The sequence below is a fragment of the Panthera pardus genome, unplaced genomic scaffold (genome assembly GCF_024362965.1).
Source record: "Panthera pardus isolate Hobbes unplaced genomic scaffold, ASM2436296v1 HiC_scaffold_27, whole genome shotgun sequence".
Lineage (NCBI taxonomy): Eukaryota > Metazoa > Chordata > Mammalia > Carnivora > Felidae > Panthera > Panthera pardus.
Genome location: NW_026526843.1, coordinates 25,763,696 through 25,789,931, shown reverse-complemented (window position 1 = coordinate 25,789,931; position 26,236 = coordinate 25,763,696). Strand labels below are relative to the sequence as shown.

The 26,236-nt window shown below is 45.5% G+C and overlaps 1 protein-coding gene across 6 annotated transcripts in view; it reads right to left on the bottom strand.

The window, feature by feature from the left end:
* TENM1 (teneurin transmembrane protein 1) overlaps positions 1–26,236 on the bottom strand; it is a 781,688-nt gene that overhangs the window by 33,440 nt on the left and 722,012 nt on the right. For all 6 annotated transcript variants that reach the window (XM_019438138.2, XM_019438139.2, XM_053892078.1 and 3 more), the window contains 2 exons: positions 12,093–12,459; positions 10,151–10,661 (listed from right to left, as the gene is read on the bottom strand). In XM_019438138.2, the coding sequence (XP_019293683.1) occupies positions 10,151–10,661; positions 12,093–12,459 (878 nt within the window). The remainder of the gene's footprint in view (positions 1–10,150; positions 10,662–12,092; positions 12,460–26,236) is intronic.

Sequence of the window (26,236 nt, the reverse complement as noted above, 5' to 3'; positions counted from 1 at the left end):
CAAACTGCCAGTTAGAAGGTAAATAAATACTGGGGATGTAATGCACAACATGACGACTATAGCTCCCACTGATGTATGGTATATAGGAAAGCTGCTAAGAGAGCAGATCGTAAAAGTTCTCATCAGAAGGAAAAAACTGTTTCTCTCTCTCTCTCTTTATGAGATGATGGATGTTAACTAAACTCGTTTTGGTAATCATTTCTCAATATTAGAAGTCAAGTAATTAGGCTGTACACCTTAAGCTTCTACAGTGCTGTGTGTCAATTATATCTCAATAAAAATGAAGGAAAAATACCCCAAAAATAGCCCTGAAGCACTTTATCCAACACACTGACATACCCCAGTTCTGCCAGTCAGTCCTAGCAATCACATTTGGTGGTATCTTTCACGTGGTGTCTCTGTCATTTGTATGGTCCCAGGTCTAAACATATAGCCCACCTCTCTTCCGTGGGGTCACTTCCCAAGGAAGAGTGACAGCCGGAAGTACTCATCAGTGCATAATTCCCACAACTTTGGAAAGATTGCTCAAAAGTGGATAAGAAATAAAGGGAGCCTTTGATTTCCTATGGCTTACTTGAGGTTTTTCTCTCTGTCACAGGGGAATGCATGTTTCCAGACTGAATGTCAAAGATACAAGTTTAATCAAAACCTCTTATGTTGTGTGTTTCCCTTTGGTGCCTGCATCCTTTGGTGCGGAGTACAAGCCAATATGCTGCAACCCATCCCCTCAGGCCACAACATGGTAGCAAGCCCCTCCTTCTCGTGGCTCAGAGTAGCACTCGCTTAAGGAGGCCTGCAAATGCTGGCTGGTGAATTGTGTGATCAGGTGATGACTGTAGTCTTCATAGTCATCAGAAGCGGGTCTAGTAAGAGGAGATTTGCCATCAGATTGTCCCTTCCTGTCGCGATTTTACAGAATTCCACTATTGAGGGTCTCGCGGGACACCAATCAGTGAAGAACTGAGTATAACTCCTGTTCTGCTCAGCACCTTGATAGACCATGTGCACCTGGATGTGTGTGCGTGTGTGTGTGCACGCGCATGCCCCCATTGGAGCAAAGAAGACATTTGTAAAGGAAGTTCAGAAGTCATTCTGGTCCTGGAGGTGCATATAGTTTCGTTGGGGTAGGGTGATATTTACACATTATGAAAAATATATTTGGTCTGATATTTTCTCACAAGGGATAGCCTGCCCTGTTCCCTTGAGGACAATTTAAGCCAGAGCTAAACCATGCAGCGTAAAAACTAGAAGCTCCTCCACCTTGCTTTGAAGAAAATATTAAAGATTATAGAAGGAAATTCATTACTTATATTTTAAAGGAAAACAGGCCCTTTTCCCTTTTTTATGCCAGAAACCTAACCAACCTAATATAAGCATTCTGTGGAAAATGCTGGAGTCCCCTTCCTCACCAATAACTTCATTTGGCTTCCTTTGATTCGGCTCCAAGTCCATAATGCCCTTCTATCTCCACTTGTCCTTTATTCAATAAGTATCAGTCTCGTGTGAGGTACCAGAGATACAGTGCTGAATGAAATTCAAAGCCTAGCGGGGCAGATAAGACATTCACACAAATCACTCTAATGCCAGAATATTGCCATGTGCTTCTGTAAACAAGCTATAGAAGCTCAGAGGAGGTAGAAGTCTTTCCAGCTGGGCTGAACAGAAAAGGAAGAGAAGGAGATGGTATTTAAATTCTAGAAGGTAGGTGAAGCTCAACTCTTGGTAGGTAGAGATGGGAGTGGAGAGGAAGGCATTCCAAAGAGAGGTGATGGTATGAAGAAAAGCATGCAGGTGGCTGGGATGTCCTTTAAGAGAACTGGGTTGGGGCACCTGTGTGGCTCAGTCAGTTAAGCGTCTGACTTCAGCTCAGGTCACGATCTTGTGGTTCGTGGGTTCGAGCCCCGCCTCGGGCTCTGTACTGACATTGTGAAGCTGGCTTGGGATTCTCTCCCTCTCTCTCTCTCTGCCCCATCCTGCTCTTTCGCTCAAAATAAACTTAAAAAGAAAAAAAAGGAATGGCTTGCTGGGGCACAAGGTTCCTCTAGGAGGGTAGTGGGAGATAAGGTTGAGAGGCATGTTGGAGCCAGAGCAGAGGGGAACTGGGGTACCAGGCTCTGGAGGAAAGCAGGTAGTCAGTAGAGAGTGGAGAGACATACAAGCCTTTTAGGGAGAGAAGAGTGTGATGAAAGCAGTACTTTGGTGGCAGCAGATCTTAGAAGGGGATATGTGGAGCAGGAAGGCATGTTGGAAGGCTGCAGCCTTCGTCTGTGTAGGAAGATGGTGGCCTCTTGCCTTTATTCAGTGTACTGTGATGGCCCATCATTGGGATTTGTCTTCCTCACTAGTTTGTAAGCTCCTATCCATAGAGGGAGGGCACCCCTGTCTCATTCGTGCCTGTTTTCTCTGGCACAGAGTAGATTCTCACTACATCTACTTGTTGAGTGAGTGAAATAAAATGCTACCAGTGGAAACGGAAGGGATGGGTGGATACAAGAGCCAATGTGCTCACAGAAGAGACAGAGCCAGCTACGGTGGTACCGGGAGGCCAGGCTCTGCCTATGTAGATGTCCTATGCGCTGCAGCTAATCCTTCCTACCAGCCTCTGGAAGCTTTCCTACCGGCCTACTGGAGGCCGGTAGCCTCTCTTCCCTCTGTTCACTCCCTGTCGCTCTTGCAGTTCTCCCCAGCGTGACCCACGACAGTTCTGTCTGCTCATTCTTGATCCTTATCAAGGGCATAACGCACATACATGGAGAGGTGACTGAGCAAAGGTGTTGAGAGTCTCTGTCTCAGGAGACCTGAAGGGACGGTTGACAATTCTCTGTTCTTGTTTAACTGAAATCCTTCGCCTGCCTGGAGACAGGGGGCTGGACCACGTGGTGCTTTAGTTCCCTCTCTACTCTGAGACTCTAGAAAACACTGGAAACATTTTGATGTGTTTAGACTGATTATTCATTTACATAACCAGTTCTCCGTGGGAATCACATCCTATGCCCAGGCAGGTGTATCCCCCAGAAGCATGGCTTGTTTGCTTTGCCCCTCCCCCCTACTTCTAATCTTACCAGGGAGGAGGGAGAATCCCTCATTAGCCACCTTCCATAAAATCGAGCATTTATAAAATAGCCTAGAAGGCACTCAGAGCTATTATGAGGGCCTTCCAATTTGTCAGTGGATGGCTTTTTTTGGGAGTGGCAGGGGGTTGTGCTAACAAGGGCCGGAAAGAGAGAGAATACAGTAGACCAGGGATCAAGAAATCATGTAAAGTCACAGTCTCGAGTGGACGGCTCTCACATGGTCAAGGGCCTGAGGAACTATCTGCTCAGCCTGGACCAGCAGCAGTGACACACTGAAGCTTTGGCCTCAGTCTGGGACCTTCCCAGTTTAGTATAGTAGAAGCCTCTGCCAGGGAAATGCTTGGGAAACAAGCAAGGGCATCCTGGCCGCTCTTGCAGGCTCCTGGGCAAAGAAGGCTTGCCTGCTGTGTGTTTGCTGGGCCCCTCCCGTGGGCCCCCGCTGTGGCAGGGTCATTGCAATTAGGAACCCGCCAGCCCCCTCGGGCCAGAATTGCCTCCTTTGGTCGGTATTCCTGCTTTGACAGTCACCTCTCCGTGAGCCATTTGTCTGTGGTCAGCTTTCCCCGTGACATTCAGGACGTGTAGGGGCAGTCAAGCATCAAGTACTAATACTTGGGGTGTGCAATTTTGAGCCTGGTCCAAGTCAAACGGAATTATGAAAATCAATGAACTATTTAAACAACATCACATTACCTAATACAAGCCCACATACTACCACTGCACAAGATGCATTTTAAAATCCCATTTGGATGACCCACTGTCCAGGGTCATCCGTGTCATTTCTTCTCCCCATCGCCACAGATAATCAGAAGCTGGATGGATTGCTGGCTTAGCTACCTGGACGCGGCAGTCCTCCGTCCTGCCAAATTTTGCTTCTGTTTCTGCTTCTCTGTCTCTCCTCTCAGAGCACAATTTCCATTTCCACCTTGGCAAACAGTCTGTCCCCTCTGGCCACAGAAGGCAGCCTCCTCACCTCGGAGAAACGCTCGAGTTCTGTCAGGAGGGCCTGGCAGCAGCGGCCCAGCCATACTCTAGCGACCTCGGCAGGGCTCTGACCCTGGACTAGAATAGTGGGTCCAATTCTGGGTTCCCCAGCTTCAGAAGGACAGAGAAAAACTCGAAGGAGTGTTCAGGACTGGCTTAACGCCTTGGAGGATAAAAGTGAAAGAAGTCAGACTCTGTATAGAGAAGACCGTAAGAAGAATCAGTTACGTCGTGCAGGGTGGGAAAATGCTCATGCGTTTCTGTGCGGGCAAGAAGGGACAGGGGCAGTGTCACATTGGGCACTGACGTTCGGCACCAGAATGGACTGCTTCAGGAGGAAGACGGGCTTTCTCTCCATAGATGCTTTTCAGTTAGGAGGGTTTCAGCATAATCCTGGCTGGAGTTAAGGTGGGAGGAGGAAGAAGTGGGTATTTAGCCCCCTTTCTCTCTCATGGTGCTATCACACTCCTCATTCCCTGCTCCTGGAGGGAAAGTCTAGCTCCTCAGACTTCCCATGGTCACTCTTAACAATCCCAGATCCTCCTCTTTTTTCTGGAAGGCAGTGAGGGTAGTAGTGGAAAGAACACTGAACTGGATGCTCAAAGACCTGACTCAAGGCTCAGCCGGTGAGCAACTGTGAAGAGGGGAGTGTGTCCCTATCTGGGCCTCAGTTTCCTCATTTGCAAAGTAACTTCTTTTAAAACATTTTTTTAAAGTTTTTATCTCTTTTGAGAGAGAGAGAGAGCGTGAGCAGGGGAGGGGCAGAGAGAGGGGGAGAGAGAATTAAAAGCAGGCTCCGTTCTGTCAGCGCAGAGCCCAACATGGGGCTCGGAGTCACCAACCATGAGATCGTGACCTGAGCCGAAATCAAGAGTTGGACGCTTAACCGACTGAGCCATGCAAGGGCCCCTAAAATAACTTCTAATGTCACTTTGTGGCTGTAAAACTCCATAATTACCCCCATGTGAATGCCTGCATTTCTCACCTCTTAGAGGCTCAACATTGATTATTTGGCAACAGTGATGTTGATACCTTTCACTCACTGCCAGTCAAGTCCTGGTAACAGGCCTGGGCTCCACGCACCGTATCTTGCTTGCCACACGGTGCCTGCATCAACGTGTTGCCAGTGGAAACCAGGCGCACGACCTGATCTGACCACAATATTCTATTCTCTATCTGGCATTGTCAGCTTTTCCCCTCTCTATTGGATCATTTTCATCGGTATACAAATATACTGTTACGTTGCTCGTTAAGAACAAAACTCCTTCAGCCTACCCCATTCTCCCTACCCCTGCTCCAATTTCTCTGCTCCTCTTTACAGCAAAGCTTCTCAGAAGAGTTCTTTTCTTCTTACATGCATCACATAATTTATTGCAACCATATCAATGTCATCCTTTACCCTTGAAATCAAATCCAAAAAAAAAAAAAAAAAGTTACCACAGATCCATAAATGGTGCCAATAGCTTTGATCCAAAGGTTAAATAACCTGGTGTTCCCTTCGAAGCTTCCCCCCCGAACACAGTTTGAAGAATATATCTTTTTTAGTTTTTAATAATTTTACTTTTTTTCATCATGGTAAGTATACTCTTTATATCCCTGTACTATATCCCCCCTCCTCTCTGGTAACTACCAGTTTGTTCTGTATAGTTAAGGGTCTGTTTCTTGATTTGTCTTTCTCTCTCTCTCTTTTTCCTTTGCTTTCCTTTGTTTCTTAAATTCCATCTGTGAATGAGATCATATGGTAGTTGTCCTTCTGTGACTTATTTTGCTTACATTATACTCTCTAGCTCCGCCCGTGTTGTTGTAAATGGCAAGATTTCATTCTTTTTTATGGCTGAGTAATATTCCATTGTATACACATACCGCATCTTTATCCTTTCATCCATCGATAGACACTTGGGCTGTTTCCATATCTTGGGTATTGTAAACAATGCTACTATAAATATAAGGATGCATATATCCTTTTGAATTAGTGTTTCTGTATTCTTCGGGTAAATGTTCAGGAGTATTATGCCTGGATTATAGGGGTAGATCTATTTTTAATTTTTTTTTTGAGGAACCTCCGTACTGTTTGCCACAATGGTTGCACTCCTAAGAAATCTTTACTCATTGTCTCCAATCTCCTTCCTCTCAGCCACTATCATCTTCTTCTTCTTCTTGAGGTATAATTCACATACCATAAAAGCCACCATTTTAAAGTTATACAATTTATGGGCACCTGGGTGGGTCTGTAGGTTAAGCATCCGACTTTTGATTTCAGCTCAGGTCATGATCTCACATTGGTGAGATTGAGCCCCGCATCAGGCTCTGTGCTGACAGCCTGCTTGGGATTCTTTCTCTCCCTCTCTCTCTGCCCCTCTCCTGCTCGCACATGCACTCTCTCTTTCTCAAGAAATAAACTTTAACGTATATAATTCAGTGGCTTCCAGTGCATTCACAATGTGTGCAATCATCACTACCACTTCTAGAACATTCCATCACCCCCGAAATAAACCCCATCCTCTTTATCAGCCAATTCCCATTCCCTTTCTCAGACCCAGGCAACCACCAATCACTTTCAGCCTGTATGAATTTGCCGTTTGTGGACACTTCATACAATATTTGTCCTTTGTGACTGGCTTCTTTCAGTTAGCATAATGTATTTGAGGTTTATCCATGTTGTAACATATGTCAGAACTTCATTCCTTTTTATGGATGAATAACATTCCATGGTATGGATGTACCCTATTTTGTTTGTGTGCTCGTGTCCTGATGGACAACGGTTCTTCACACTTCTTGGCTATTATGAGTAACACTGCTGTGAACATGTGTATATCCATTCTCTCTGAAACCAGCTCTGCTCAGGCTTCTGTCCCCCATGGTGCCACGGCACCTGCCCTTCTCAAGGTGAACAATGACCTCTACGGTGCTAGATTGAATGGTCAATTCTCAGTCCTTATCTTACTTGACTTAGCCAGAGTATCTAACACAGCTGAGCACGCTTTCCTGTTTTACTTGGCTCCCAGGACATCCTACTCTCCTGCTTTTCCTGCTACTTCACTGGGCTGTCCATCTTGGTCGCTTGCCGGTTTCTCTTCATATCCTCTGCTCTAAACGTTGGTGTGCTCCAGGTCTAGTCATCATCTTTTCTTCTTATCCCATCTCATGGCTTGAATACACTCTAACCACTGGTGGGTACCAAATGTGGATCTCCCAATTTGAAATCTCCAGCCTTTCCCCTCAATTCTAGATGCATATAGCCAATTGTCTACTTGATATTTTCACTTGGATGTCTAAGGAAACTGATTATATCCCAAACTGAACTCCTGATCTCCTGCCCAGTATAATGTATTCCTTGCACACTCTTCCTCATGTTGATAAATAGTTCAACATCCCGTTGCTCAGGCCAAAACCTTTGGAGTTCTCTCTAACCCTCTTTCTCTTCACTCCACATCCAATCTATCAGTAAGTCCTGCTAAATCTACTGTTAAGATATACTTAGCATTTTACCATGTATTGCTGCCTTCAGTCCCTGGTCTAAGTTGTCATCTTTTGCCTGGAGTATTGCAGACCCCTCCTCTCTCCACCACCGGGCTCCCCTGTTTCCACCAGACGGTCTGATGTATTCAATACAGACTGATTCTTTACAAATTAAGTCACATTACATCATTCCTTTACTTCAACCTCTCCAGTGGTTCTACATCTCACTTCAGAATAAAAGTCAAAGTCTTTACAGAGTACTACATAAAGTAGGCCTGGCCACTTCACCGATTTTATCTCCCCACTATTCTTACTCCATTCCAGTCACACCGGCTGCCTTAGTATTCCTTGAACACATCAGGTTGGCTCCTGCTGCAGGGCCTTTGCACTTGCTATTCTCTCTGCCTGGAATGTTCTCTCTCTTCCCTCCTCCTAGATATCTATATGGCTTACTCCTTTATGTCCTACAGGGACTTACTGAAATGTCACCTTCTTAGTGAGGCCTTGTCTGACCACGCAGCCCAAAATAAAACCCCCTTCGGCCCCACTCTCTTGATCTCCCTTACCCCGCTTTAGTTTTCCACAGGACTTTATCACCATCTGAACTTCTGTACATTTTATTGTCTCCCTCCAGCGTAATGTAAGCTCTACAAAGGTAGAGATTTTTTAAAAAACATTTAAGTAGGCTCCATGCCCAACGTGGGGTCAAACTCACAATCCTGAGATCAAGAGTTGCGTGCTCTATGGACTGAGCCAGCCAGGTGCCCCGAAGGTAGGAATTTTTATCTGTTTTGTTCACAGCTGTATCCCCAGCCCCAGGGGGATAGAGTACTTGATACTGACTGGCACTGATTAGGTGCTCCATAAATATTTGTTGAATAAACTGGTTACTTTTGTTTTTTCTCCCCTCTAGCTTTATGGAGGTATAATTGACAAAGAAATTGTATATACGTAAAGTGTACAATGTGATGAATCGATGACTCAGCGAATGAATGGTTGAGCTGCTATTTTGAAAAGTAGTTAATACTTCAGCCATTTCTTGTTGCTTGACCGAAGTCAACCATTAGCTTTCGAAACAGTTGTTTAATTTCAGGTGCGGTGGGATGTTGCATGAACTTTTGAAAAAGACATTCTCATTAGAAACTTTATCTTTCTTCAGGGTAGTGTATTTACAAATTTGGGCTCTTGAGACAGACTGTTGGGAGTTTGAATCCTGGACATCTGTGTGAACCAGGACAAGTTAACCGTTCTGTGCCTCAGTTTCCTCATCCATAAAATAGGCATACCAGGAGCACCTATCCCATGTTGTTATTCTGGGGATCAAGTAAAATGATGCACGGAAATCACCTAGCCTACTACTTGGCACATAGTAAACGTTCAGTGAACAGGGGCTCTTATGACTCTTATTAAGATGTAAGAGAAATTTTTCAAAAAATAGAGTAAGACTTGCAACAGCAACAACTAAACACGTATTTCTCAGCGAAACTAAAACAGCTGTCCAGCTTTTTTGTATAAGTGGCATTTCTTTGGGAAACGATCCAAAATGTGAAGGCCAATTGTTTTGTCCCTTTCCTCTGGAGGCCTGCAGGAGATTGGACAAAGCGCCTTCACGATGCCTGCCTCCTCACAGAACAGTCACACCGGGAACCCCTCATACTTAACATTTCCACTTGTCACGCTTTTCGACTTGAATGCCATTGCGGACTCTGGGTTCAGATTCCATAGATTATCTTCACTCAGAGCACTGCTTAAAAATTCAGCAATTCCCCTTTGTGGAAAAGATGCTTGCCAAGGGCTGGCAGACTAGCCTTCTAAGTGAGTTGACCTGCAAACAAGGTTGTCCGTGCTTGAAAAGGCAAGGACAATGGTCTCTTTCCGTGCCGTGACACCTCCTAGAAGCTTGCTGTCAGACACACCCTGTGCTAATTCCCAGTTAAACAAAGCCATCCCAGGTCCAGTCTGTGAACGCTACAACATGCCAGATTCTCTGACTTGTGCAGGGAAACCGAGGAAGCCCAGACCTGTACAGGGGTGTCTGGCTCCACATTTCAAACAAGCAGGCAATGGAGTGCAGCCACTCCTGTTCAGCGTTTGCCCTACATATTTCACACTTGCTTTCCAGGGTCTAGTTCTTATATTCTGACTTCTATTACCTCCCACAGCAGCTTATACTGACTTGGGCTTGGCTGGGCTTGGCACACGTTCATTTATTCGTTCATGAAACCCCACAGGGATCAATAAACACTAGTGAAGCCACACTGCTTCTTTGTTGCTTTCGAACTGTTTTCTTAGTTTTGTTATTTAAATGAAATTCTACCTTGTTTTCCCAGCTATGCTGTAAATTTCTTGAGTATATGGACTTCTATCTCATTCCTGTCTCCTGCCGTGCCACACCTGCTTCTTCATTCAATCTATGTTTTTACTATTATGCTCTGCAAAACTGCTCTGGAGAAATGGGTTTGAACCCTAGGAGTTAGGTAAAATTTTCTCCGTGACTTTTGATTTTTTTTTTTTATTGTGGTTCTTACGAGAAAATAGCATGCAACCCCCGGCAATTACTAAGCCATTTCCCCACTATAATACCATTTCAAATAAAAGCTTAACAAAGCCTACGCTGAGAATGAGAAACTTACTCGTAAACGGTCGTCCATCCATTTTCATTACTTTTGGTGGCTAGAAGCCCCGTGTTTCCAGGATAGGTCATCACGGCCAGATTATAGCCTTGGGCTGACACTCTTTTCAGGACTCCATTGCTGCTTATGGTCAGCCAGTACACCTGCCCACCGGGCACCACAAGCCAAAGGGGGATCCCACCTGCGTCACGGCGAATGTGCACAGAATTGCCGTTGCTGCTGGTAACTGCACCTAAGTCACCTTCGGCATTGTAGGTGAAATTATATACATAGTCCCTTGTTATCAAGTTCAAGGTGTGCAGGTGGGTTCCATTGACAGTGAACTGGTAGAGCTCCTGGTCAGCAGGTGAAGCAATCTCATAAAGGTTCATGTCGTTCAGGTGGGCCTGGTTCCTGCTAATGGTACGAATTCGAACATTCCCAAGGTCTGCGACATAAAGGGTACCGTCGGGTGACACTGCTAAGGAGGAAGGGGCTTTCATCTTTGCATCTTTGGCATAGCCGCCATCACCTGTGAGAGAGAGACCGTGGTTTTAATAATCGTCATCGTAAGCATTTCTAAGAACACAGCCATAAAGAGAAATCTCTGTGCATCAGTAGTCATTTTAAAGGGAACAACCAGTGAACCAACACTCTCTGCACGCCCCTCCCTTGACAAATCTGAAACTTCCTCAGAATTCTTGAGTCAGTACCAGTGAAGACGAACAGTAAGATGCGATTATCTCAGTTAACACCGGTTTTGTGACATCCTCTACCCTGCCGTTCAGTGTCGTATCGCAAGATGCGACAAAACAGCGGATGACGGGAGCCACGCGAAATCTGGCTGGAAGTCCAGGCGATTCATGCGTGTCAGTGCTTGTGGACCTGCCTCAGGACTTTGCAATTCTACTGTGCCTAGAGGACCCTTCTTTGGCTCATGCCCATGGTCACATTGTCAAAGTACACTAAGTCTGTAAGTGCAGCAATTATTCAGAACATCAAATTTGATAACTGGAATAAACATCAGATTTGCCCTGAATGAAAAATAGAAGTTAGCAAAATAACTATAAAACTAATTGTCCAGGAAAACATTGGAAATGTTGATCCAAAGTTGTTACTGACCAAGTTGCTCACTCTTGATTCCTCTGGCCCAAGGAAAGGCAAAGGTTAAGAGAATGATTCGGGCCTGGGTGAGCAGTTTAACAGGACTGCAGGTAGCATGGAGGGATCGCCACATCCCAGCAATAAATGTATCGGTTGGCATTTAGAGGACTGTTTGCTATCTGGAATATCTGCTCCATGTTTGGGGGAAAAGGCTCTTTTTGAAATATATTTCAGTTGGAAGTAAAGGGCACTACGGGTTAGGGAGAAAGGTTTGTTTTTTGGTTTGTTTGTTTTCAGCGATCAAAGTAGCAGAGTGATGTCCTGAGAAACATCCACTGTGGGAGTTTATTTTGCCCCTATGTCCTCCAAACAGCTTGTTCTAGTCTCTTTGGCTTTCAAATAGCAAACACGGTTAATTTGGAAACCAGTCACTTAGGGGAAGTGAGTTTCGCCTTGGGTAAATCAGTAAATGCAGGTTTTACCTACTGTCCTTTTCTCCAAAGTACAAACAGTGTTATGATCTTACATTCATATAGTGATCTTAACTTAACCGTATCAAGATTTTGTTACACTAGTTTATCCTCAAGCCAGCAAGGTGATAAAACCGAGACAAGCGACCTCTTTAACAGATGAGGTAAGCGAGTCCCCAAGAGGTTTTGGGGCTTGCCCAGCATCACTCGGTCGGCTGGTTGCAGACCAACGACCAGACACTAGGCTTCGTAACCCCAACCCATCGCTTTCTCCACTCGCTTATCCCAGGGTCCACAGGCAACACTCTGTGTTTCCTTTTGACTCTTCTGATGCGCGTTTTTCTTTTGGAAACAGAGAGGGAGCTGGTGAATTGCTAAAAAGGTCATACCTGAGAAACAGTCACAGTTGGGGTCAATTTTGCAGTCACAGTCAGTGGGAGCACCGGCTATGATGGAGATCTCTCCATTGGTGGTGACCTGCTGAATGCGGTTCACTCTCCTCTCGTCCGTCTCGGCGATGAAAAGCAGCCCGCTGTGGGACACGCCGATGGCCCTAGCAGACTCCAGAGTGGAGTGAACTGCCACCTTGCTGACCAAGAAATGATCGATGCCTGGCACCTGGCAGTGAATGGGGCGCCCCGCGATGATCCGCACGCGCCTGTTCTCAGAGATTTGCAGCACAATGTTGTTATCCAAGACATACAATGAATTGTCCATGGGATTGACTGCAAGGTCTGTTGGCCACTCTAATCGCACCTGCGAAAAGAGCAGAACACACACCGTTAGGTTACAATTTCTTTCCAGGGGCAGTTTTACCTTAAAAGAAAAATTGGCTTATCGCTTCCCTATCTCGTGAATTGCAGCAACGTTGGTCTGGCAAAGCTGGGGGAGGATGGTTGATCACATTTTCTGGGGAAACCTATTTATCATTTTTACTATTTTCAGCATAATGTAAATTCATTTTCAATAATTCCGGAAGGATCCTCTAGAGTCGTGTTTTGCAGAATGTGGTCTCCGGACCAGCAGCAACGGCATCACCCGGGAACTTGTTAGAAATGTCAGTTCTCAGGCCCCAACCTAGACCTATCGAATGAGAAACTCTGGGGGTGGGAGCCCAGTCATCTGTGTTTTAGTAAGCCTTCCAGCATATTCTGCTGCACACTCAAGTTTGAGGACCAACGTTCTAGGGCTTCTGTGTCACTAGGATATACAGTTCTCTCTTACTATTCTGTAGATACACGGAAGAACAAAGTCATAGAGGCTTCTGGAAAACATGGTACTGGAGAAACTAGATTTTACTCTAACAGCAACCTTTGGGGACAGGACCTTCCGTCAGCACAGACATAGCATCCATCTTGTGGAACACTCAGGCACAACCTATCAGCTGGTGATATGGGATCCTAAGTTGTAATGTACTGCCATCTAGCTTGACCTGGTTCACTCCATCTGTCCCTTTTCTTGCAAACGGGTTGATCTGTTCTTTCATTGAGTACTACCTTCTTTGGGCTAAGTCTTGTGGTAGGCTTTGGGGATTCAGAAGAATACTATGACACATCCTCTGCCCTCAAATGACTCATGGTCTAGCAAAGCCCTTGGAAGGGTCATTAGGTATTGACTCTCCATGTTATGAGAAAGAAACAGCAGAGAGGGTATGAGAGCCCTTCACTCAGATTAGGAATCGGGAGGTGGGGAATTCCCAGAGAAAGTACTACCCGAAATGACCGGTAGGAGAGAAATGGGATGAAAATGGCGTGGGGTGGGGAGGGGGAAGTGTTGAAAGCCATCCAGGTAGAGGGAACAGCATGGACAAAGGTCCAGAATTTACAGACATGTGGCCCATCCAGGTGACTACAAATAATTTGGTAAGTCTAATATATGCTGAGCGTATGGGAGTAGTGAGCAATGAGAATCAGGCGGTAGACAGTGGCTAGGTACTATGGATTGAATTGTGTCCCCCTAAATTCATGTAACCCCTAATGTGACTGTATTGAGCAACAGGGCCTTTAAAGAGGTTATTACAGTTAAATTAGATCATAAGGGTGGGGCTTTAATATGGCAGGACCGGCGTCCCTATAAGAAGGGGAAGAGACACTAGGAGTGTGCAAGCGTAGAGAAAATGCCCATGTGAGGACACGTAGAAGGATGGTCATCTGCAAGCCAAGGAACGAGACCTCGGGAGAAACCAAAGCTGTCAACAACACCTCGATCTTGAACTTGTAGCCTCCAGAACTGTGAGAAAATAAATTTCTGTTATTAAAGCCATCCAGTGTGTGGTATTTTGTTATGGAAGCCCTAGCAGACTAATACACCAGGTAATGAAGGGATGTGCATGTGCAGCTTTATTCTCATGGCTGTGAGACATCACTAAAGGGCTTTAAACAAGAGTGTGACATAGCTGGGTCCTAGAGGAATCACACTGGCTGCTTTTGAGATCATATTGGAAGAGGAGGTGAGAGAAGAGGCAGGCCCATAATTAGGAGGCTCCTGCAGTGGTCTAGGTGGGGGGATGATAGTACCTGAAATAGAATGGTAACAGTGGGGGATGGACAGATGTCGATGGATTTAAGGCATGTTAATGGCAATGAGGGGCAAAAGGACTGGTGTGTGTGTGTGTGTGCGTGTGTGTGTGCACGCGCGTGTGCGTGCGTCCGTGTGTGTGCGTGTCGTGTGTCTTGTGTCTTGTGTCACGTGCTGTGTGCTAGGCTCTTGGGACACACAGGCCAACCAAACATGGCTCCACTCTAGTTCCTTCCTGGATACAGCAGTCAGCCCAATACTTGCTTTGACATCTCCTCGATAGCTCTTCGTCACTGGGCACTTCTCCAAGAACTGTGTTACAGCACTCTCCGCCCCACCACCCACTTACTCTATACTGTATGGCTCTTCTCTTGGGTTGGACAAAGGCAGACAAATCTGGCTCATTCCTGGCCAAAACAGTAACAGTAATGTGGCTACTCTTCTTACCTTGAGTGAAAGCCCAAGGAAGCTTTTGTTTTTCTCATTGAATCCAAAGGTCTGAAAAGAAGATATGGACTGCCACTGCACTGGGAGGCCCCCTCTCTCCCGGGCTGGAGGAGGCCTGACATTCAGTCAGAAATGAAGTGAACAAAGGTCAGTGTGAGATAAGGCCCTACCTCTAATCTTGTCTCTTAATGGAGGGCAACTGGTGATGTTGTAAAGACAAAGGTTGTCTTTGGCCTTCCCTCTCGTACCACTTGGGGCTCTCTGTCCCCGTTTCGGAGTGTCTCTCCCAGACACCCAGCAACCTCATTCTGCCGCATGTCTCTGCGTGCCCTCAACCTCCACATAGACTGGCCTTCCCTGGTCGGTACCATGTGCCTCTGGGCAGCTAGGAATTTGAATGCTAATGGAGTAGAAAGCTGAGTTGTGTCATGCATGTTCTACAGAGCCTTTCAGACTGAGGCCATTGGATAAACATTAAACACCGGCTTTAGCAGCTCCCGGAGCAGTTTGCTGTGATGTGTTCCTCAGCACGTCTGTCTGAGGCCCGTGCCTGTCAGCGCCCTGCCACTGAGAGGGAGAGTGAGAGCTTGCTGCTGTGGAGGGTGCCCACTCCTCTGCCGTGCGCCCCCTCTTTGGATCTCCATAAACACTATCGCTCTTGTACAGCAGCTGTCTGTGTGAGCTGGTCCTATGGAGCACGGTCCCCCAGGAAATAAGCTGGGGCTGGCTGAGGAAGAGGAAATGAATTCATTTCAGTATAGCACTCCTATTTTGATCAAGTCTGAAGTCAGTGACCCAGAAAAAACAAAGCTGGCAGAAATGACGTTCTAATTATCTCCGCTCTGAGAGCTGAGGCCAGGGCAGGGGCCGGGGACGGCACACACCTGGCAGGAGTCAGAGAAGGACATGTTTTGGACTCTGTTCTCTGCTGTCAAGGCTGCCTCTGAGATAAAGGCTGGTAGTTGGAAGATAAGCCGTTAAAGTCTCCAACTTGCCCAACCCGATTTGAGTCAATACTATCGGTGTCATGTTTATTAGATTTAATATCGCCTCAAAAATACACCAGCCATTGTGTCTGTTTGTTTTCCTTTCTGTCAAATAAGTCACCCTCTGGCAGTTTCCTGTGACTAAAGTGGCCTTTGTGCTTCTGAAACGGTTCTGAAACGCTTTCTGTACTAGCTACACAGAATCCCTTTAATTCCCATTTGATTTGGCTGCGCAGCTTGTCTATGAAATCTGCTCAAATGAAAGACGCGTGGCTACTTAGTAGTCCAAGGTCTGCCTGTTCACAAACTGGACCTTTTCACCTCTCTTAGGTTGTCAGTTCCTTTTATATCCTTCTCATGTCCAATACTCCCATTTCCAGGTAATTTTTCAAGGAGCTGGTGCTTTATACCCACACAACAGAAGCACTATGTTAACTACCGAGGCATTTCCATACCACACAACATATGGAACGGAGTCCTTGAGCAGGTTCTGGCAGTCAGAATCAGCATCTATCAGTTGCAGAGAGACCCCGGAATTCTGTGGTGCCAAGGTAGGGCTAAGGTTAATCCCTGAGGGTTGCTGACATTTGTCCAACTGGTTTCTGGGGAGAAATAAACATTTCTTTTGGGAGGGGGGAGTAGAAAGGGATGTACGAGCAGCAGAGAAGCTCTGGAATCCCTGCCTAGTGACCCGGCCTGCAGGCAAACCATTTGGCCTAATTTGTGGTGGTTGCCCCACCTTGTAAAAATACATTACTTTGTCTGAAATGTCACAACATATTTATGCTAAACTAGCATTAAAGGTCATTGGCGTAGCCACCGGCTGGTGGAATGTGCCCATCTCCTGACCACGTTCCCTGAGAGGTATCCCTGAGCAGAAAGGAGCTCTTGGTCTGGATGTCAAGCCTTGACAGCACTGTGGCTTCCTCTGCTAATTGAAACTTTGCCTTGAAGGGACTTGACTCTCAGGTCAGCCAGTCCCGTGGTTGGTTTAAAGATCCAGCTAATTGTGAGCCCAGTTAACAGTATATAAAGCAGCAGAGTCCTAGAGGGGAAAAATCCATATGTAAAATCAATATTTATTTATTTATTTTGAGAGAGAGAGAGACAGAGAGAGACAGAGAGAGAGAGACTGTGTGTGTGTGTGTGTGTGTGCACGCGCGCAAGCGGGAGAGGGGCAGAGAGAGAGAGGGAGAGAGACAGAGAATCCCAAGCAGGCTCTGCACTGACAGCACAGAGCCCGATGTGGGGCTTGAACCCACGAACCATGAGATCACGACCCGAGCTGAAATCAAGAGATGGACGCTTAACTGACTGAGCCACCCAGGCGCCTCTGTAAAAGCAGTATTAAATATGAGCCCTCAGTGAGACTCAAGTAGGAAATTCCTCAATTATAAGCTTAATCCGACGACGTTAGACACAGCGTTGTCTACTTGGGCTCACTGTACTGAAGACTGAAGGCCAGCTCCTTCCTGTACTCTGTGTAACCCTAGGCAAATGAGGTTCCCTCTAGGGGCCTCTGGTTTTGTTATCTGCAACAAGGAAAAGAAGCTAACGACGGTGTCTCTGTGAGAGTTACTGCATGGATTAAATGAGATAGTGGTACTAGGTGCTCAGTGCAGTGCCTGGACAAAGTAAGGGATGGTAATTGGGATTAATATTAATACTGGTTTCAAAGTCATAGACCTTTAGAGCTAGAAGGAACCTAGTCCACGCGGCATTCAATGCAGTTCCCTTTCAGTTCTGTTTACCAGACTTCAGCTGCCCATATAACGTCTTTATGAATTTTGCCTCACCCATCCACCACTTGCACTATTATTGACTTAATACCTTTCTTTTTCTCCCCCAAATTTCTTTTTTTAATTTTTTTTAACGTTTATTTATTTTTGAGACAGAGAGAGAGCATGAACAGGGGACGGTCAGAGAAAGAGGGAGACACAGAATCTGAAGCAGGCTCCGGGCTCTGAGCTGTCAGCACAGAGCCCGACGCGGGGCTCGAACCCACGGACCGCGAGATCCTGAGCTGAGCCGAAGTCGGACGCTTAACCGACTGAGCCACCCAGGCGCCCCCCAAATTTCTTTATTTATTTTGAGAGAGACAGAGACAGCATGAGTGGGGGAGGGGCAGAGAGAGAGGGAGACAGAAAATCCCAAGTGGCTTTCGCGCCGATGGTGCAGGGCTCTAACCCATGAAACAGCGAGATCGTGACCTGAGCCGAAACCAAGAGTCAGACGCTTAACTGATGAGCCACCCAACTGCCCCGACTTAATATTTTTCTTTAAATTGACTTATTTTTTAAGTATAAATAGGTGCTGCCCCTTCCTTTGAACTGATCCTAGTCGATAGCATCTACAAAATTACAGGCCCACTCATCTGAGCCTTTAATAAAAGTACTGTTTATCGAGTGCTTCCTATGTGTCAGGCTCTTTGTCCAGATAATTACTTTACATGCTTAGAGCAATCACTTGAGAAAGAAACTCGTGACATCCCCATTTTTAGATCTGTGTTCTTAGCCCCTATGTCATCTGATTCTTCACCTAGAAGAGTGGATGCACTTCTTCACGTTCTCCTCGCCAATTCTGGTTTCCCCTTTACCTCATTTGAATCAATCTAAGAGCTGTTCTCTTTGGCTGAGAAGGTCAAAGCTTATTAGAGGTTGAGTGATTGGTCTTTGTTTCTGTCATTTGTCATCTTTCGGTTCAATGCTTTGTGGGTGCCTACTCGGTGCCAGGTGCTATCATAGAGGGAAAGAAAATAGGTCCCTGCTCCTCATTAGCTCACAGTCAAGTGAGGGAAGGCAGATCCAGAAACAGCTCATCTCAGTAAATGTGGTGAAGTGCCGTGATACACACATGCCCAGAGTGACACGGGAACACTGAGGAGGGAGTCTGGGGCATTGACTCCCAGAAGAGAAAATCCGACGTCATCTAAGGTACGGAGGTGAAGCGACGTGGGAGGAGTGACTTCAGCAGAGGGAAAAGAGTGAACAAAAACAGGAGCAAGAAACCATACGGGAGTGGGAAAAATAACACGGGTCTGGGCTGCTAGAACATAAGGTAAGAGTACTGGTGGTAATGAAGTTTAAATGTTTGCCAGGGACTAGGTTTAAGTTTCTCCACTGAGGCACGATTGTCATTTGAGGCCAGATCATTCTTTGTGGGGATGTGGGGAGGCTGTCCTGTGCATCGCGGGTCTCTGGCCTTTATTCACTAGATGTCAGCAGCACCTTCCCTAGAACCGGGACAATCAAAAATATCTCCAGACATAGCCAAATGTGCCCTGAAGGGCAAAACTGTCCACTGTTGGGAGTCCCTGGACTAAGCCATGGAGGGCTGTCTACGCTGAGGACTGAGGACTTACACCGTTTGAGGAGTCTCTGAAGGTCCTGAAAGTTGGGGGGCTGACACAGTCAGGTCAGTCCTTTAGAAAGATCACTTAGGCTGCAGTTTGGAAGGCAGGCTGGAGGGAGACCAGACTAATGCAGGAGAGCCGATTTGGAGGCCAGCTAGTGAATTACATTCATGCGTTAATATAGCCATCCATCCAACCACCTGACAAACACCTGAGTGCCGACCTAGTCAGGCCTAGTCCCTGCCTTCGTGGTACTTAGAGTCTGGAACACTGCTTCTCATTCTTTTTTTTTTTTTTAAACTTATAAAACTCTTTGAGAATCTGATGAAAGCTATGTACTCTCTTTGTAGGAAAAGGTTCAGATGCAGTGAAAGGAAGTGTTTCGGAGCTCAGGCTCTGGAGTTCAGACTTCCTGGGGTAAAATCCCGTCTGTTATTTGCTAGCTCTGTAATGCTGGAAAAACTCAGTTAACTTGCTTGAGCCTCAGTTTCCTCATCTAGAAATTGGGTAGAGTAATAATATCTTCTCAAACATTTATTATAGGCATTGAAAAAATCTCCATAGAGCACTTACTTAGCATAGTGCATGGCACACAGAAAGAGCTCTGTAAAGGCTAGCTATTTATTTATTCTTCTATGGAGATGCCTGTATTTCTTCTGGTCCCTAAGTGTCGCAGTGTTCTCTTGGTTATCTCATGAACTTTTGAGTGCAATCACATAGTAGTCACGGTCTTTCAAAGTTCCCCTGCTTCTATGTCACCAGCCATTTTCCCCCTGTTCATTTATTCCATTTCTTAAGAATCCTTCTAAGCTACGTGTCCTCCAAGAAATTTGGCTTATATCGGGGTATATTATTTCACATACACTTGTCAGCCAATTTCACAGCTGATATTTTAGCTTATTAGTTGGATTCCCCACTGTTATTTGTGACAGGATTCCTGGTACAATTCCAAGTGCGGAACATGCTACTTCAATTACTTCCCTCTCTTCTGCCAATGAATATCTATTTATCCCATTTTAGGCACTGTGCTAGGCACGAGGGAGCCAGTCTAACCAAGACGTGCTGGATCCTGCCCCCACGGAGTTTGCCAGCTCCGTTTCCTTTATTTTCTAGTGTCCGCAAGGGGTTGCAAGTGACATACAGTAGAAGACCATTTCTGTTCCATTCCATCCACTTCAAGAAATTAACTCTCATGGAAGAGCCTCAAAAAACATATGTCACGACTGTTACTCTACTTTACAGTTGGCAACGAATGCCAATAACTTCTTTTTCCGAAGTTTGCCCAAGCTGCAGAAACCAGTTGTTTCCCAAAAGGCCCTGTCTCCCCACCCCACACACCACACCTCTACTCTCCGTCCTTTGCATGTTCAGCCTTATGGCTCATTTGAAAAACGACTCTGATTTTGATCTCTTAGGCCTCTTCAGGAGGAATTTCCGGGCAACGTATGATTATCTCTTCTGTAGTACACCAGCCCTGGGGAAGACACGGTGACGGGACTGACACCTCCAGATTGTTAGCATCACTTTTTGTCAGTTTTCAAATGGCCTTCTCGTTTCTTGACACTGATACTGTCTGAGCTTCTTCCAATTTATAAAAGAGTGAAAGAGCCGTCTGGACAAAGTTTGGTTTTCTGCAGTTGGAGAGCATGATGACACCTTTAAGAGTGACGGCTCTTATTGATCTGGCTTTTAAAAAGTGGAAATTATTAGAAGATGAAATACACCAGGATTACACGGACTTGTCAACTGGCAAATGATTTCCCATTTTCTCAGATCCGCACTCTTGTGTTTCTTTGAATAATAGCTGGGGAGTTGGAGGAACCTCTCAACCTTCGGTCAAATGCATTAGCATGGTCGGTCTTCATGGCTGCCCAATCTGAATAGCGGACATTTAAGTCACATTATTCATTGCCCATGAATAGTCGGGATCCGTCTAATCAAGAGTTATGATTGGACTGAACTTGAGAATCATTCTGTCACAGAGCCTACAGATTAAATTACATCTACTCCAACGTTCTGAAAACATTCTGGTAGTGGAGGAACAAAGCAAAGAAAAACAAACAACAAAGAGCTTCAAAGTAGCCCTGGTGTATTTCATCTGCTAATAATTTCTACTTTTAAAAAGCAAGATCAATACGAGCCATCATTCTGAAAGATGTCATCTTGCTTTCCAACTCCAGAAAACCAAACTTTCTCTAGATGGCTTTGACAAATCTGAAGAAGTTCGGGCAGTATCAGGGTCGAAACAAAATGTTAAATTTATGGTTACTAAGATGCCTGTGGCAGACACTGCTGGTTCTAGGCCTACCCTGTCGCCCACTCTTTCCTCCTTAGTAGTAAGTCCCCATTCTTTAAACATCTGGGCACACTGCTGTCTACAACAGAAGGGATTCCGGCTCACTTGCAGTTCTGTGTAGCCGTGTGATAGAGTTCAAGGCAACAAGATGTAAGAGGAAGTGTGGAAGTATCCACATTTTTAAGGTGATGCTTTCGAAGGCTACTTAAGGAGAGCTGACCTGGTTGGAAGGAGGCTCTTTTTTGCCCTTCTTTGCATTCTGCAATATGAATATACGGGTTGCGAATTTTAGCAGATGTCTTAAGCCACGGGCTGGCCATGAAAACGGAAGCTATGTGCTAGGATGGCAGGGCGGAAGCAGAGGAGCCTGAGTCCCAAATGGCTCAGGGAGCTGCCATCCTAGTCGTGCACCAGACATCTAGTCTGGCTGCTTGTGTTGCTTAGGTCAGTGTTGTGTTGCAGGGGGTTTCTATTACTCTCAGCCTAATCTAATCACAATGAAGAAAACGTTCTCTTAGGTTTTGTTCTCGACTGGTGTTACGGACCACACCACTATGGTCAAACTGTTCTGACAGCTTTCGAGTTCTGTGTCTCTGGATAGATCACCGGTGTTCGCAAAATTAAATTGAATGGAAAGAAATTAATGTCTGAGAACGACTGACACATATGGCGAAGTCCACTAGGGCAGCCCTTTGTTAAGACGAGTAATTGCTTAAACTTAGTGATTAACCCGAGGCATTCTTGAATACCCAGTGCTCCATCTCTGGGTACTACAAGCTTCTTCCAGCTTCATGACTCATTCAGACCCAATGCTTCTTTAGTATACCATAAATACACGTTTGCCTTCCTATATCCTGCACTAGGTCTGTGAGTCCTCAAGGGCAAGGATGAGGTCTCATTCATTTTTGTATTCCCAGGATCTGGTATTACAGCTGGCAAATGTTTGTTGAATGAAAACATTACTGCCTCATCGACTGGACCATTTGAAGTTCACGAAAGCATTTAAAAAATTACAAAATTCAAGGGTGCCTGGGTGGCTCAGTCGGTTAAGCGTCTGACTTCGGCCCGGGTCATGACCTCACCGTTTGTGAGTTCAAGCCCCGCGTCGGGCTCTGTGCTGACGGCTCAGAGCCTGGAGCTTGCTTCGGATTCTGTGTCTCCCTCTCTCTCAGCCCCTACCCCGCTTGCGCCCTGTCTCTATCTTTCTCTCGCTCTTAAAGATAAACATTAAAAAAAATTAAAAAGATTAAAAATAAATAAAAAATTATAAAATGCAAATCGGTTGTAAGAAAAACTATTTTTCATCAACACGTTTGAGTCAGTAACTCTGGGTTTCAAGAGACCCACTGAAGTTAGTGGGAATTGGCAAATTTCCTCAACCTTAAGAAGTGCATTTCCTACTTCCTCCATGTTTTAACTTTTCTGAAGTCAGAATGTGTCTTATTAATTAATGCATACATTTAATGGAACATTTCTCCCCTACCACCCAAAGTTGTCAAATTGATGCTATCTCTTACGATCCATGGTGTCTTAGAATTGAGGACATATGGTATTCCCGCTTTGGTCTGTGCACTTTGGGGATCTTTGGGACTCTTTCAAGGAGGTCTGTGAGGTCAAACTATTTTTTTTTAATAATACTATTTGCTTTTTATACTTTCTCATGAGTGTACAGTGGAGTTTTGCAGAGAGTACCTGTGGCTAGCCTATCAAAACATTCATGATTTCAATTTTTTTTTTTTTTTTAAGATTTAAGTAATTTCTACATCCAGGATGCGGCTTGAACTCAGAACCCAGAGATCAAGAGTCACGCGGTCCACAGACTGAGCCAGCCAGGTGCCACCACCGTTTTAATCTCTAATAAGGCAAATACGAATAGATAAAACCCACATACAGAAAAGTTCTTTGAGGTCCCCACCAATTTTTAGGAGTGCAAAGGGGTCCTGATGCCAACAATCTTGAGAGTGGTTATCCTACCGGCAAAGAAACAGCGAACGAAGCCATTCTGTTATATAAGAGTTTCATTCAAGCTCATTAAGGAAACAAGCATGCATCCCTTCCAAGATGGTTCCTGGGGCCATAAACTCTGTCCAAAAGCACACTGACAGAGTGGCTGAAAATCTGTACTTCCTCTAGAGACCCAAGGCCTGATGGGTGCTATAAAAGTTTGTTCTCACAGGCTCCCTCAGAGCAATCAGCACGTACACACTCTCTCTGAGTCTGCTGTGTAATTGCCACTACCTCATCTTAATAACAGGCATAATTGCTCTGAGTTTCCGTCGACCCTTTCTTGCATCTCCTCTCCGAAGCCTCAATTTTGGAAATGGCACTTGTGAATACACAGAATGTTTAACCACTTCCAGTTTTCAATTTACAGTCAAAGTCATCTATCAGCAGGAGATGAAGGCCCAGTGTGAAAACTACAGAATGTCCTTCAGACTCCACAGCTAATTTGTTTGTAAATTTGATTGTTATTGTAAGAAGAACATATTGTACATGATGCTACTTGCCGATTTACTGTTTGTGTCTCTCTGTATCTTGGGTTTTATCATTAGAGTCAAAGAACTTAACCCTTTTAGCACTTCTGTGGGGGGGGGAGGAACATGAAAGCTTTACTGTCTTTTCCTTTTGAGGGTCTCTCTTGTTTTAATTTCACATGTATTTATGAAATACCTACTGTATATTCAGCACTGTGGGAGACATGCACCCAGAAGGCAAGACAACCAGAGGACGGTCCACGGTATCGCGAGATAAAATGTGGGGGCAGGTGATGAGACCCTACATTCTGAGTGAATTCAGTCAGGAGAGGGCCACCGTGGGTCTTCATGCAGTGGGAAGTGGGCATCTTGTTTTCCCAAGAGCCAAGGCTTTGCCTGAAAAGGAGCCAAGGACTTAGAAGAAGCTCCTGGAATCATTCTGCGGTTTCTTCCTGCTGAGAAGTTGCAGAAACTTGTCTTTTGCAGGTTGTTAATATCATAGTATTGGCTCGACAGAATAGACCGAGCTTCCAATTCCCTTTGGCATCTAAAGCAATTTACAGGCCAGAAGTATGACTGCACAGCTTTTATGAAATGGTCTGATTTCATTGATCAGCCACTCCAAGATTATGTTTTCATTTTCGTAGCTATGGCTAACCCTTCTTTCTAGTATAATATTCAGGAAAGAACTATTAAAAAATTTCACCACGGAGATGTTAAGATATAAGTGGGCTGGGTTCCGAAGGGGAAGAGAAATATCACAACTCACGATGGCTCTACTCAAAGTTCATTTCAAGTTAGACCAGAATTCCACAGATTGTCTCTCTTATCTTAACTCTGTAATGTTTCCAAATGATAAGGATACTAATAAGAGCAGATGGCCTAATGAACATTTAGAGGAAAGATTTAACTGGTCCTATTTTCATTAGGCCTCCAGTGTGCTTCTGGGTTTTGCCCACCACTTCCCTGTGTGTGATACAAAACAGCACGCACTCAACAGATGGCCCAGCTCAGGCTTCATGCTTCCAGAGCTCTGGAGACTGGCCACCTGACCACTTACCATGTGTACAGAATCATTTAAGGAAGCAGGCAGGCTACCGACTTGAGCCGGAACAAAAGCAAAAAATGGTGATGAATATTGAGTACCCAAGCTTCAACAAGAGGGGAGTCAGAATCACTCTCGCACACACGTCGAAGAGCTCTGGTTGAGGTTTTCCAATAACACCTCCTTATGGATTCAAGAATGACGAAATCCTCTGTGGCACCCGGTCCACTCCAATGAATGTTTCATCCAAACCGTAAGCACATCTGAGTGACTCCGCCAGCAACAATGACATGGAAGTCTAACACCTCATTGCACCGTGTGTTAGTTATTAAGCTATTGTCTCACAGCCCCAAACTCACCCCTTTGGAAGTTGCTTTGTGATGCTGGGGTTGGGACTCTGCTAACTCCATTTCTTTTTGGCCAGCTCGATTTCTGATAGGGCCTGACAATATGGGAAATAAAGCGATTCTGGAAAGCTAGAGGAGGGAGAAGGGACTTGCTCCTTCCTGCTTGCTTTCTGTTTCAGTCAGCACGGCTGCAACAGTAGCTCTTCATCTTGGCGGCAGGAGCCGCCTGCACGTTCCAGCTCCTATCTATACCCCGAGAATCAGTCTCGTCATGCTACCTCAGAGGCACCAAAAGCAGCTGGCTGGCCTCCTCTTCTCAGAGGAGAAGGTCCCACTTGGAGAGAGCAAATCCTTCTAGGTTGACAGCTCCAACCGCTTTCCTTTGCTTCCCCAGCCCCAGAGGTGGTGGCTGATACCTGCAGATATTATTTCAACCTTTTTTTTCAACTCTTGAAAACCCATGCAGCCCATTCCCTGTATTAAATTCTCTCTGTTCAAATAACTAATGTGATTTCTGGTTTTCTTTTTTTTTCTTTGAGAGAGAGAGTGAGAGAGAGAGAGCACAAAGGAGATGGGCAGAGGGAGAGAGAGAGTGAGAATCCCCAGCAGACTCCACGCATCAGTGTGGAGCCCAATGCAGGGATCGATCCCGTATCCTGGGATCATGACCTGAGCTGAAATCAAGAGTCGGATGCTCAACTGACCGAGTCACCCAGGCGTCCCTGACTTCTGTTTTTCTGACTGGATTTTGACTGATATTCACAGCATGAAGCCACTTTACAAGGACAGAGGAAGAACAGTACCCATTGTAAGCCAGTGGTTAACAGGAAACTAGTAAGGGTGAACAAGAACCGGCAAAGAACCAGAGAAGTCATTGGTCACTAGCATCCTCTGCCATATCTACTGGTCTGTGAAGCTGCCATGTCCAGAAAATACAAGTATAAGATAAATCCACCGTGCTTGGCCACTAGGGAGTTGGTTGTGATTGGCTTTAACCAGAGCTTCTCTGACTCTCTGGAACTGCCAGATTGATGTCCTTATTCTCTAGAAACCTTTCACTCTTGTGATT